Below are 14267 nucleotides of genomic sequence, written 5' to 3' on the forward strand. Positions count from 1 at the left end.
TATCTACATATACACACACACATATATATATATATATATACATACATATATATATATATATATCTACATATATACACACACATATACATATATTTCTACACATATACATATATTTCTACATATATACACACACATATACATATATTTCTACATATATACACAATTATATACATATATATATATATACACATACATATATATATATACATATATATATATATATACACACACACACATATATATATATATATGTACGGTAAAAAAAATTGCAGCTCAATTGCCAGAATTTTGTTGCAAAAAATTTAAAATTGTACCATTTTTTAAATTTATAGTAAGGGACTGTAAAAACAACGACTGTAGAGTAAAAATAAATAAATTACAATCTCAGTCAGAATTTTACTGTAAAAAGGTAAGTGGTGTTGTAATAACAACAACCACAGATTTGAGGAAAAACCAATAGCTCTATCACCGAAATTTAAATATTAACATTTTTAGTTTACATTAATGCAATGTAGATTTTATGGTAAAAAAAACAAAAAAAAAACTAACAGCTCAATCAGGAAAATTTTACCATAAAAACATTACCACTTAATAGTAGTAATGTTTCCATTAACAGTAACGCACTGTAGGAAAAAAATGACCGTAGATTTCACGGTAATAAAAAAATGAAGGAGCTCAGTCAGCGGAATTTCATTATAAAAGTAAAAGCTAGCTAGGTTGCGAGAATTTAACCGTAAAATAAAAGTGGTATTCATTTACAGTAATGCACTGTAAAAATAACAATAGTAGATATTAGATTTAAAAAGTAAAACAAGAAAATTTCGCCAGAATTTTACCATAAAAATAACAATAATTTTCAATGCACACACCTCAAATCTTATGGTAAAATTAGGTTTAATTCTGGGTTTTTCTACTATAAAAGTGAGAGATTTTTTTTCTTTTTCTTCTTCTTTACAGTGAATGTATTTACAAAACTACCAAAATATTTCACTTATTATGTTCTACTACACACAACTGTTTAGGGGGGAAAAGTCACCAGTCCAAAATGACAAAATAACGTAACAATAAATGCAACACAAATAGAAATATCATTGTGGAGGGGGGGCGTGGTCTGCGGGCCTGTCGCAGAGCGGGGTGTGTAAGGACCGGCCTCGAAGCCAGCGGCAGGTGAGTGGATTGCCCAGCTGGGGTTGGTTATTGTAATCACCTGTCGCCCTTATTAGCAGCAGCTGGACCGAGACACGTGTTGGGAGTTGGGAGTTGCTGGCGAGCAGACGCACAGAGAGAGACACGCCGGACTGGAAAGTCAAACATATATTGCTGGAAAGCAACCCACCCCCTGGGGTTTATGTCAATAAAAGACTTGATTCAAACTTTCAGTGCTTTTCAATGCTTTCAGTGAGGGGGAGGGGCCAAATGTGCCTGAGCGGGGAGCTGCCTGACAATTATTTATTTGTCTTTCTCTGCAAGTTTTGTCCTGAACTTGTTGCGGCAGACTAAGATAGGATCAAAAATAAATAATAAAGATGAAAAATATAACTTTGAACATTCACGTATCGCGGCAGATCGAACTTTAGCACCTTTTTTCCGAGTCAACATGCCGCATGGATGTCAAGGTAGCATCGTATTCATAACAATAACCACCTGACATTTATTGGCTACAATCGCTGTCAACACAAAAACGGAGATAGAACGAGTCAAACCTGCGGCGCTCAAAAACTAAGAAAAAGAAGGTAATTATTTGATTTTGCGTCCTCTTCTACTGATGTTTTCTGCCCTCACTCTACTTCTGTTGCAAAATATTCATTTTTTTTTACTCACGAGGAACTCTGAGGCGATGATCCCGTCCACGATGGCGCAGAAGAAGGACGCGATGACGCCGATGCTGATGAAGATGATGGCAGCCATGAGCTTGGAGGGAAGAAATGTGCATGAAAGGTTATAAATACTTCACATTCCACAAGTAGGAACAACAAAATAAACAATTAAGACGCAAAAAATATTTCATTTAATTTGTTTTTCCTATATTCACACATGGTGTTACTGTTCAAACTGTATATATCCATCCATCCATTTTCTACCGCTTGTCCCTTTTGGGGTCGCGGGGGATGCTAGAGCCTATCTCAGCTGCATTCGGGCGGAAGGCGGTGTACACCCTGGACAAGTCGCCACTTCATCACAGGGCCACAATGCAAAATAACAAAGAAAATGTAAAATAATGAAAAATAAAATAACAAGCAAAATATTGAAAAATAAAGAAAACCTTGCAAAATAAGAAAAATGTTGCAAAATGAAGAAAACGTTGCAAAATATTGCAAAATAAATAAAACCTTGCAAAATAAGAAACATGTTGCAAAATGAAGAAAACGGTGCAAAAATAACAAGGAAAACATTGCAAAATAACAAGCAAAATATTGCAAAAATAAAGAAAACCTTGCAAAATAAGAAAAATCTTGCAAAATGAAGAAAACGTTGCAAAATAACAAGCAAAATAAAGAAAACCTTGCAAAATAAGAAAAATGTTGCAAAATGAAGAAAACGTTGCAAAATAACAAGGAAAACGTTGCAAAATAACAAGCAAAATATTGCAAAAATAAAGAAAACCTTGTAAAATAAGAAAAATGTTGCAAAATGAAGAAGATGTTGCAAAATAACAAGAAAAATGTTGCAAAATGAAAAGAAAACGTTGCAAAATGACATGCAACAACTTGCAAAATGGAAAAAAAAATGTTGCAAAACAAAAAACATTTTTAAATGTCAAAGAAAATTTAGCAAAATAAAGAAAATGTTGCAAAATGACAAAGAAATTATTGCAAAAATAAAGAAAACCTTGCAAAATAAGAAAAATGTTGCAAAATGAAGAAAACGTTGCAATATAACAAGGAAAGCGTTGCAAAATAACAAGGAAAATGTTGCAAAATGACAAAGAAAACGTTGCAAAATGACATGCAACAACTTGCAAAATGACAAAGAAAATGTTGCAAAACAAAAAAAATGAAAAATGTCAAAGAAAATTTTGCAAAATAAAGAAAAGTTTGCAAAAAGACAAAGAAAACAATGCAAAATTATAAAAAAAATTCTAAAATAAAGAAAATGTTGCAAAATAACAAGCAAAATGTTGCAAAATAAAGAAAACCTTGCAAAATGAGGAAAACAATGCAAAATTATAAAAAAAATTCTAAAATAAAGAAAATGTTGCAAAATAACAAGCAAAATGTTGCAAAATAAAGAAAACCTTGCAAAATGAGAAAAATGTTGCAAAATGAAGAAAACGTTGCAAAATAACAAGGAAAATATTGCAAAATAAAGAAAACCTTGCAAAATAAGAAAAATGTTGCAAAATGAAGAAAACGTTGCAAAATAACAATGAAATTGTTGCAAAATGACAAAGAAAACGTTGCAAAATGACATGCAACAACTTGCAAAATGACAAAGAAAATGTTGCAAAACAAAAAAAAATGCAAAATGTCAAAGAAAATTTTGCAAAATAAAGAAAAGGTTGCAAAATGACAAAGAAAACAATGCAAAATTACCAAAAAAATTCTAAAATAAAGAAAACATTGCAAAATAAAGGAAACATTGCAAAATGACAAAGAAAATGTTGCAAAATAATGAACATATCAGTATATATACCTGTTAAATAAAACCTTTGCCTTGTTTTTAATGAACACTTGGGCCTACTACGCTACCGTATGTTGATGTTCATCATTATGGTGAGCAAAGTGTTTTCTGAGCTGAGGTCATTTATGTATTTGTACAAAGTAATATTTTATGTATTCTTTTTTTTGCTGCGCGTGTGTGATCTGGTTGGTCAGTGTCAGGTCTGCAGGACGATAGAGGGAAAAGGATAGCGTCGCGCTCCGCCAAAGCAGAGGTGCCTTGTGGGTAATTTATGGGCAAACTGGCTTTGAACTGGACAGAAGGGCGGCCTTTTGTCATGGCAAGGTTGGTTAAATAGCGCACACGCGGACAGGCGCACACACACGCAGGCGACCTTGAATCCCACAGTTGTGGTATCGTCTCATCGGCCTGATATCATGTGAAATCGTCGACTATTTGCCCGAATGAGAGCAAAGTGCATGCGAGACAAAACACGCACATTGAGCTGAGAGGCTCCAAACTTTACAATAAACGCGATATCGACGCATCGTTTACTGTCTCGACATTTGACTACTTCGATCCAGTTTGCATTCATCTACCATCCTCGATACTGCTCGTCTTTAGAATGATAAATAGGTAGACGCTGGACCGACACCTGGATGCATTTTGTGCATTAAATACGTTCAAAGTCGTCCGTTTATGATAAACTATCTCACTTCTTTCTGGTTGCTTGTTGGTGTTTGCAACAACTTGTTCGCTAATGTTAGAATAATTGTATCGAAGTTATCACAAAACTTTGTGTTTCAATGAGTTACCGGCGAGAAGACAAAAGCTGTCTTTGAACCTACCAAGCAGAAGGCTTGTAAAACTCCACTGTGTAGGATGGGAAGCAACATGAAGGTGTTCTGTTTCTTTCAACAGAAAGATATCGTCGTGACCCAAGAACTTCAAAGCAGAGAGGAAGCAGGGCATGACTCCCCTCAAGGTGACTTTTTCTGTGAACTGTTTACGACCTTTTCTTTGAACTGTTCTATAACAAAAAGGCGATGGCCGTTTACGACCCCCGTCCTTTAGCAACAGCTGTTGCCATGTAAGGGCGTGCTGGAGACTGTACAAGAGTACAGCCAAGACGCTTCTCCTCAAATTGAGCCAAATTTAATTCTGTCTCTGTTTAATTCCTTGCTTCTTGTCTCGTTTAATAGATGTCAATAATGCTCAAAAAAATTATAAAAACTTATAATCGACAGAAGCTGATCTAGAGATTTAAGCGTTGAAAGTAGAAATAATATATATTGATATATGACTTATTTTTTAACACTTTAATGAGTGGGGGCCTTTTGGGTCCCCGAGACCTTTAGTGTGATGCTTTTTTATAAACTGTCAATTTTAAAAAAAATTATAAAAACTTATAATCGACGGATAGATCTGAAGCTGATGTAGAGATTTAAGCGTTGAAATGATAAGTAAGATATAATAATTTATTACTTATTTTTAACAGTTTTACAAGTGAGGACCTTTTGGGTCCATGAGACCTTTAGTGTGATGATTTTTTTTATAAACTGTCAATTTATAAAAACTTATAATCAATGGATAGATCTGAAGTTGATGTAGAGATTTAAGCGTTGAAATTAAAAGTAAGATATAATGATTTATTACTTATTTTTAACAGTTTTATAAGTGAGGACCTTTTGGGTCCCTGAGACCTTTAGTGTGATGATTTTTTATAAACTGTCAATTTATAAAAACTTATAATCAATGGATAGATCTGAAGTTGATGTAGAGATTTAAGCGTTGAAATTAAAAGTAAGATATAATGATTTATTACTTATTTTTAACAGTTTTATAAGTGAGGACCTTTTGGGTCCCTGAGACCTTTAGTGTGATGATTTTTTATAAACTGTCAATGCTCAAAAAAATTATAAAAACTTATAATCGACAGAAGCTGATCTAGAGATTTAAGCGTTGAAAGTAGAAATAATATATATTGATATATGACTTATTTTTTAACACTTTAATGAGTGGGGGCCTTTTGGGTCCCCGAGACCTTTAGTGTGATGCTTTTTTATAAACTGTCAATTTAAAAAAAAATTATAAAAACTTATAATCGACGGATAGATCTGAAGTTGATGTAGAGATTCAAGCGTTGAAATGAAAAGTAAGATATAATAATTTATTACTTATTTTTAACAGTTTTATAAGTGAGGACCTTTTGGGTCCCTGAGACCTTTAGTGTGATGATTTTTTATAAACTGTCAATGCTCAAAAAAATTATAAAAATGTATATTAGACAGAAGTTGATCTAGAGATTTAAGCGTTGAAAGTAAAACATAATATATATTAATATATGACTTATTTTTAAAGGTTTTATAAGTGAGGACCTTTTGGATCCCCGAAACCTTTAGTGTGATGATTTTTTTTTAAACTGTCAATTTTAAAAATAAATTTAAAAAAAACTTCAAATCAACAGAAGTTGATCCAGAGATTTAAGCGTGCAAAGTCAAAATAACATATATTGATATATGACTTATTATTTAACACTTTTATGAGTGGGGGGCTTTTGAGTCCCTAATACCTTTAGTGTGATGATTTTTTTTTTTAAATAATAAAAACTTCTATTCGACAGAAATTGATCTAGAGATTTAAGCGTTGAAATTAAAAATAATATATATTGGTATATTACTTCATTTTAACAGTTTTATAAGTGAGGACTTTTTGGGTCCCCGAGACCTTTAGTGTGATGATTTTTTTTTAAACTGTCAATTTAAAAAAAATTAAATAAAAAAAATTAAAATCAACAGAAGTTGATCCAGAGATTTAAGCGTGCAAAGTCAAAATAACATATATTGATATATGACTTATTTTTTAACACTTTTATGGGGGGGGGCTTTTGAGTCCCTAATACCTCTCGTGTGATGATTTTTGATAAAACTGTCATTGCTAAAAAAATAACAAAAACTTCTATTCGACAGAAATTGATCTAGAGATCTAAGCGTTGAAATTAAAAATAATATATATTGGTATATTACTTAATTTTAACAGTTTTATAAGTGAGGACCTTTTGGGTCCCCGAGACCTTTAGTGTGATGATTTTTTTCAAATGTTCAATGCTCAAAGAATAATAATGAGTAAAAAGCAATATTGTTATGAATAGTTTTTTTTAAGGCTCCAATTACTTCAAATATATAAATATTCCACTTTGAACATTTTTTGGGGTGAAATATTGCATATTTTGTGTTTTTCCTATTAAAAAAAGAGGGTTACAACATAAAAAAACAAAACTGAAATTGATCTATAGATATTAAAGCGTTAAAAGCACAGAAAAAAAGAAACAGTATATGACTTCTTTTTAACACTTGAATGATTGAGACCTTTAAAGTCTGTCAGAATTGAGGGAAGTCCTAACGGTTACAATAAATATTGTGTTGGTTTTGAAAATGAAAAACATCAAAATAGCCCTCGCATGTTTTCATTTTTCAGTTTGTGGCCCTCAATGGAAAAAATGTGGGCCTCCAAATGGCTCCTTGATGAAGCGAGAGAATATAAGGAGGGAAGATTGAACCAAAGCACATCAAAAAAAGAGGAAGAAAAAATATCCTTCGTGAAAAAATAAATACAATTTTCCGGGCGGGTTTTTATCTGCGCCTGGACCAGACTCTCCACTTCATTAGCTGCTGAAATGAGCGAGTTTTATGGGCTGCCAGTGGGAGATGAGGCCAGCAGCACACAATAGTGCTGCACAAACGCACCACTTCACATTAGCTTAGCAACAACTGCCAGCACATAAAACACTTCCACACTCCAACCTCACCTTTAGCTGGCGCACGCTAAAATGCACCACACCGAATGTGACCATTGAGCAAAAAATTTAAAAAAAAGACTTCTTAATATTAAAAAATGCACGACACCAATCGTGACGATTGGGCAAAAAAAGACAATTGGTCAAAAAATAAATAAAAAAATAAAAAAAACTTCTTAATATTAAAACATGCACAACACCAAATGTGACGACTGGGCAAAAAAACATGATTGGGGGAAAAAAAAGACTTATTATTAAAAAATGCACGACACCAAACATGGCGATTGGGAAAAAAAAAAAGAAAAAAAGACTTCTTAATATTAAAAAATTAACGACACCAAATGTGTCAATTGGGATAAAAAAACAAAAACGTGATGATTGGGCAAAAAACAAAAAAAACTAAAATAAATAAAATTACTTCTTAATATTAAGATATGCAGGACATATTTTTGGGGCAAAAAATAAAAAATAAAAAAAGACTTCCTTATATTAAAAAAATGCGACGATTGGGCAAAAAAAAAAGATGATTGGGGGAAAAAAAGAAAAAAAAAGACGATTGGAAAAACGTGACCATTGGAAAAAAAAAAGACAATTGGGGAAAAAATAAAAAATAAAAAGACTTTTTAATATTAAAAAGTGCACAACACCAAACATGTCGATTGGGATAAAAAAAGATGATTGGCAGGGGGAAAAAAAAGAGACTTCTTTATATTAAAAAATGCACAACAACAAACGTGATGATCAGGCAAAAAGAAAAAAAAATAAAAAAAATAAAATGACTTCTTAATATTAAAATATGCAGGACATATTTTTTGGGCAAAAAAAGACAATTGGGCAAATTAAAAAAAAATTAAAAAAAGACTTCCTTATATTAAAAAATGCACTACAACATATGTGACGATTGGGCAAAAAAAAAAAAAATGATTGGGGAAAAAAAAGAAAAAAAAGACTTATTATTAAAAAATGCACGACACCAAACGTGACGATGGAGTAAAAAATTAAAAATTAAAAGACTTCTTATTATTAAAAAGTGCACGACACCAAACGTGTTGATTGGAATAAAAAAAGATGATTGGCCGGAAAAAATAAATAAATACTTCTTTATATTAAAAAAATGCATAACACCAAACGTGATGATCGGGCAAAAAAAAAAAAAAAAAAAAAAGACTTCTTAATATTAAAATATGCAGGACATATATTTCGGGCAAAAAAAGACAATTGGGCAAATTAAAAAATACTTCCTTATATTAAAAAATGCACAAAACCAAATGTAACGATTGGGCAAAAAAAAATATGATTGGTAAAAAAAACGAGAGAAAAAAAACGTATTATTAAAAAATGCACGACATCAAATGTGACGATTGGGCAAAAAAAGACAATTGGTCAAAAAATAAAAAAAATAAATAAATAAACTTCTTAATATTAAAACATGCACAACACCAAATGTGACGATTGGGCAAAAAAACATGATTGGGGAAAAAAAAGACTTATTATTAAAAAATGCACGACACCAAACATGGCGATTGGAAAAAAAAGAAGAAAAAAAGACTTCTTAATATTAAAAAATTAACGACACCAAATGTGTCAATTGGGATAAAAAACCAAAAACGTGATGATTGGGCAAAAAACAAAAAAAAACTAAAATAAATACAATTACTTCTTAATATTAAGATATGCAGGACATATTTTTGGGGCAAAAAATAAAAAATAAAAAAAGACTTCCTTATATTAAAAAAATGCGACAATTGGGCAAAAAAAAAGATGATTGGGGAAAAAAAGGAAAAAAAAGACGATTGGAAAAACGTGACCATTGGAAAAAAAAGACAATTGGGCAAAAAATAAAAAATAAAAATACTTTTTAATATTAAAAAGTGCACAACACCAAACATGTCGATTGGGATAAAAAAAGATGATTGGCGGGGGGGGGAAAAAAAAGACTTCTTTATATTAAAAAATGCACAACAACAAACATGATGTTTAGGCAAAAAGAAAAAAATAATAAAAAAATAAAATGACTTCTTAATATTAAAATATGCAGGACATATTTTTTGGGCAAAAAAAGACAATTGGGCAAATTAAAAAAAATTTTAAAAAAGACTTCCTTATATTAAAAAATGCACTACACCAAATGTGACGATTGGGCAAAACAAAAAAATTATTGGGGAAAAAAAAGACTTATTATTAAAAAATGCACGACACCAAACGTGACGATGGGGTAAAAAATAAAAAATTAAAAGACTTCTTATTAATAAAAAGTGCACGACACCAAACGTGTTGATTGGGATAAAAAAAGATGATTGGCCGGAAAAAATAAATAAAAATACTTCTTTATATTAAAAAATGCATAACACCAAACGTGATGATTAGGCAAAAAAAAAAAAAAAATACAAATAAAATGACTTCTTAATATTAAAATATGCAGGACATATATTTGGGGCAAAAAAAGACAATTGGGAAAATTAAAAAAGACTTCCTTATATTAAAAAATGCACAAAACCAAATGTAACGAATTGGCAAAAAAATATATGATTGGGGAATAAAAAAAAAAAAAAGACTTATTATTAAAAAATGCACTACATCAAATGTGACGATTTGGCAAAAAAACACTAACAAAAAAAAGACTTCTTAGTATTAAAAAATGAACGCCACCAAATGTGTCGATTGGGCAAAAAAAAGACAATTGGGCAAAAAATAAAAAGACTTCTTAATAATAAAAAATGCACGACACCAAACGTGACCATTGGGCAAAAAAAGACAATTGTGCAAAAAACAAGACAATTGGGGGGAAAAAAGACGATTGGGAAAAAAAAATAAAAATAAAATAAAAAAGACTTCTTAACATAAAAAAATGCACGATACCAAACATGACCATTGGGCCCAGCGAAGCAAGAAATAGTCAGAAAACGATGCCTTGCTCGTAGTGTGAGTCACTGCTCACTGGTCCAGCAACATGGCTGTAATAAGAAGTCTACATCCCATCACCCCCAAGCTAAAATACTGTCCTGGTTTTCATGGCGCAAGGTGACCGCGAGGACTTTGGTCTGTGAAATACAACGAGGACGCCACAGCAGTCTTCAGAGGCCACAACACAATCTGCTGAAGCGTGACGTCGTAAAGCACAAAGATCTCATGTGTTAGCAGCACCACTTTTATTCTTTTGTCAAATTATAAATTATTGAAAAAATATTAACAATTCATTATTAATATAAACTATATACATGAATTATTAATAATTAATATGTTTTATTATTATATACAAAATATGGTTAAGAAATTAAAAAAAACGGTCCAATTCTGTTGGTGTTAATCAATAAATAACAAATGTCAGTGGAGTTTAATTCAGGAAATAATTTTATGTTTTTATTTAATTGATTTTTATTTCGATTTATTTATTTTCTTCATTTTTAACCACTAATGTCTTTGTATGTTTTTATGCTTTTATGTTGTTCAAAAATATTAATTAATCATCAATATAAATCATGTATAAAACTAATTATAATATAAATGTTAATAATTAATATACATAACTATTATCATGTTTGAATTGTTATATAACAAAGTATTTGACATTTAAAAGACTTTTACCCAAAAATGTGTTACTCAATGAAAAACAACCCAAAAATGGGTCACAATTTTGAAAACCCAGAAACTGAGTTAAAATAATACCCTTATAACCCAAAAAATTGATTGCTCTTCATAAAAATAACAAAAAAATTGACCCCAACACGAGCAACTCATAAATTGGGTTATAAAAGACTCCAATTTATATAAAGACCCAGGACACATTGGGGGTGTGGCTTATATCCGACTAATATATGGCAAAAAATAATGTAAAATTTAGTGGGTGTGGCGTATATCCGACTAATATATGGGAAAAAAATGTAAAAGTTAGTGGGTGTGGCTTATATCCGACTAATACATGGAAAAAAAGAATGTAAAATTTAGTGGGTGTGGCTTATATCCGACTAATAAATGGAAATAAATAATCCAAAATGTAGTGGGTGTGGCTTATATCCGACTAATACATGGAACAAAAATCTTAAAAAATGTTGTGGGTGTGGCTTATATGCGACTAATAAATGGCAAAAAATAATCTAAAATTTAGTGGGTGTGGCTTATATCCAACTAATAAATGGGAAAAAAATAATGTAAAATTTAGTGGGTGTGGCTTACATCCGACTAATAAATGGAAAAAAACAATCTAAAATTTAGTGGGTGTGGCTTATATCCGACTAATATATGGCAAAAAATAATGTAAAATTTAGTGGGTGTGGCTTATATCCGACTAATATATGGCAAAAAATAATGTAAAATTTAGTGGGTGTGGCTTATATCCGACTAATATATGGGAAAAAAATGTAAAAGTTAGTGGGTGTGGCTTATATCCGACTAATACATGGAAAAAAAGAATGTAAAATTTAGTGGGTGTGGCTTATATCCGACTAATAAATGGAAATAAATAATCCAAAATGTAGTGGGTGTGGCTTATATCCGACTAATATATGGAACAAAAATCTTAAAAAATGTTGTGGGTGTGGCTTATATCCGACTAATAAATGGAAAAAAATAATCTAAAATTTAGTGGGTGTGGCTTATATCCAACTAATAAATGGGAAAAAAATAATGTAAAATTTAGTGGGTGTGGCTTACATCCGACTAATAAATGGAAAAAAACAATCTAAAATTTAGTGGGTGTGGCTTATATCCGACTAATAAATGGGAAAAAAATAATGTAAAATTTAGTGGGTGTGGCTTATATCCAACTAATAAATGGAAAAAAATAATCAAAAATTTAGTGGGTGTGGCTTATATCCGACTAATATATGGAACAAAAATCTTCTAAAATTTAGTGGGTGTGGCTTATATCCGACTAATATATGGAACAAAAATAATCTAAAATTTAGTGGGTGTGGCTTATATCCGACTAATAAATAGAAAAAAAAAATCTAAAATTTAGTGGGTTTGGCTTATATCCGACTAATATATGGAACAAAAATCTTCTAAAATTTAGTGGGTGCGGCTTATATCCGACTAATAAATGGAAAAAAATAATCAAAAATTTAGTGGGTGTGGCTTATATCCGACTAATATATGGATCAAAAATCTTCTAAAATTTAGTGGGTGTGGCTTGTATCCGACTAATATATGGAAAATAATTTTGTAAAATGTAGTGAGTGCGGCTTGTATCCGACTAATATAAGGAAAACATTTTTTTTTTAATTTAGTGGGTGTGGCTTACATCCGGCTAATATATGGGAAAAAATCTACTAAAATTTAGTGGGGCTGGTTTATATCCGACTAATATATGGAACTAAAATATTCTAAAATTTAGTGGCTGTGGCTTATATCAGACTAATATATGGAAAACAATTATCTAAAATTTAGTGGCTGTGGCTTGTATCCGACTAATATTTAGAACAAAAATCTTCTAAAATTTAGTGGGTGTGGCTTATATCCGACTAATATATGGAAAATAATTTTGTAAAATGTAGTGGGTGTGGCTTGTATCCGACTAATATAAGGAAAACATTTTTTTTTAATTTAGTGGGTGCGGCTTATATCCGACTAATATATGGGAAAAAAATCTACTAAAATGTAGTGGGTGTGGCTTATACCCGACTAATATATGGAACAAAATCTACTAAAATTTAGTGGGTGTGGCTTATATCCCGGGATACACGGTAGATCAAAAACACAATCCGACACATAGTTTACCGTCGATAGCACAAGTGTAAAGTCAATTAAATATCTTACAAAATCTGTTTATCTGTCATTTTAAGTCTTTCCCCGCACTTTAGTCTTGTTTGCTGTACCTTTTTGACCGAGACTTTTGGCTAAGCACAGAGTCAAGTGATCGGCAAAAGATGTGCGGCTGCCATCTGCAGTTCAACGTTCGTCTCCTCTAACCAGCAAGTGCGCCCCCAGTGGATGATTGGTGAATAGCACGGTGAAATGAAGACGCCTCCTTCACGCGGCTCATGTAGGCTCGGTGTTCTTTACAGCGCCGCCTCGCTCTGCCAAGTGCCTCTCGTCTTACACGCGCACGCCAACCTGCTGCATTAAACTTTCAAGGGGCTGAGAAATGATCCAGAGACAGAATCAAGTCCAGACTGACACTCAGGGAACACTGGTCAGATTTGCTTATATATATTTATCCTCTATGAAATGTTGGTTGTATTTGGCATGAAACTGCTGCTAAAAGTACTTTGTTATTGGCAACACTAACCATATTCATATAATAACAGCATTGGGCCGCTAATAGCTAGCTGGCAACTAGTGGGCTAATTACTAGTTGGCAGCTAACACGCTTATCAGTAGCTTGTAACTGCCACGTTAATCGTTAGCTGGCAATTAGCATGTTAATTGCTAGCTGGCAACCACAGCGCTAATTGCTAGCTGACAACCAGTGTAACGCGTTACTGTAACACCGTTATTTTCGGCGGTAACTAGTAGTCTAACGCGTTATTTTTTATATTCAGTAACTCAGTTACCGTTACTACATGATGCGTTACTGCGTTATTTTACGTTATTTTTTATGTAGTATCGGCTAGAAACAGAGAAGATCTGAGTGTGTTTTATTGAAGCGCTGCAGTGTCGTCCTTCTATGTCACAAGGAAAAGAAGAGGCGTGCTTTGTGTGGGTGGGGGCAGGGGGGCGTGTCTGTATTTACATCATGGCGGAGCCAGAAGTCGAGTTTCTTAACATGGAGATATTCTCACTACTTTTCTTTTGTCGAGCACAAAGAAAAGAACATTTTAGTTCAATGTAAGTTGTGTCTTGGATCAAAGATCCTATCTACTGCCCAAAACAGCAATTCAAATCTGCTGAAACAGCTACAAAAGCAACACGCTTCGACAAAGCTAGTAAAGAG

General features: G+C 32.1%; 1 protein-coding gene across 2 annotated transcripts in view; it reads right to left on the minus strand.

Moving 5' to 3' along the window:
• Positions 1–14267, minus strand: part of LOC133615859 (transmembrane protein 255B-like) — a 33217-nt gene that overhangs the window by 8532 nt on the left and 10418 nt on the right. For both annotated transcript variants that reach the window (XM_061974712.2, XM_061974711.2), the window contains exon 5: positions 1822–1911. In XM_061974712.2, the coding sequence (XP_061830696.2) occupies positions 1822–1911 (90 nt within the window). The remainder of the gene's footprint in view (positions 1–1821; positions 1912–14267) is intronic.

This window comes from Nerophis lumbriciformis, linkage group LG15 (genome assembly GCF_033978685.3).
Source record: "Nerophis lumbriciformis linkage group LG15, RoL_Nlum_v2.1, whole genome shotgun sequence".
In the NCBI taxonomy this organism is placed as follows: Eukaryota; Metazoa; Chordata; class Actinopteri; order Syngnathiformes; family Syngnathidae; genus Nerophis; species Nerophis lumbriciformis.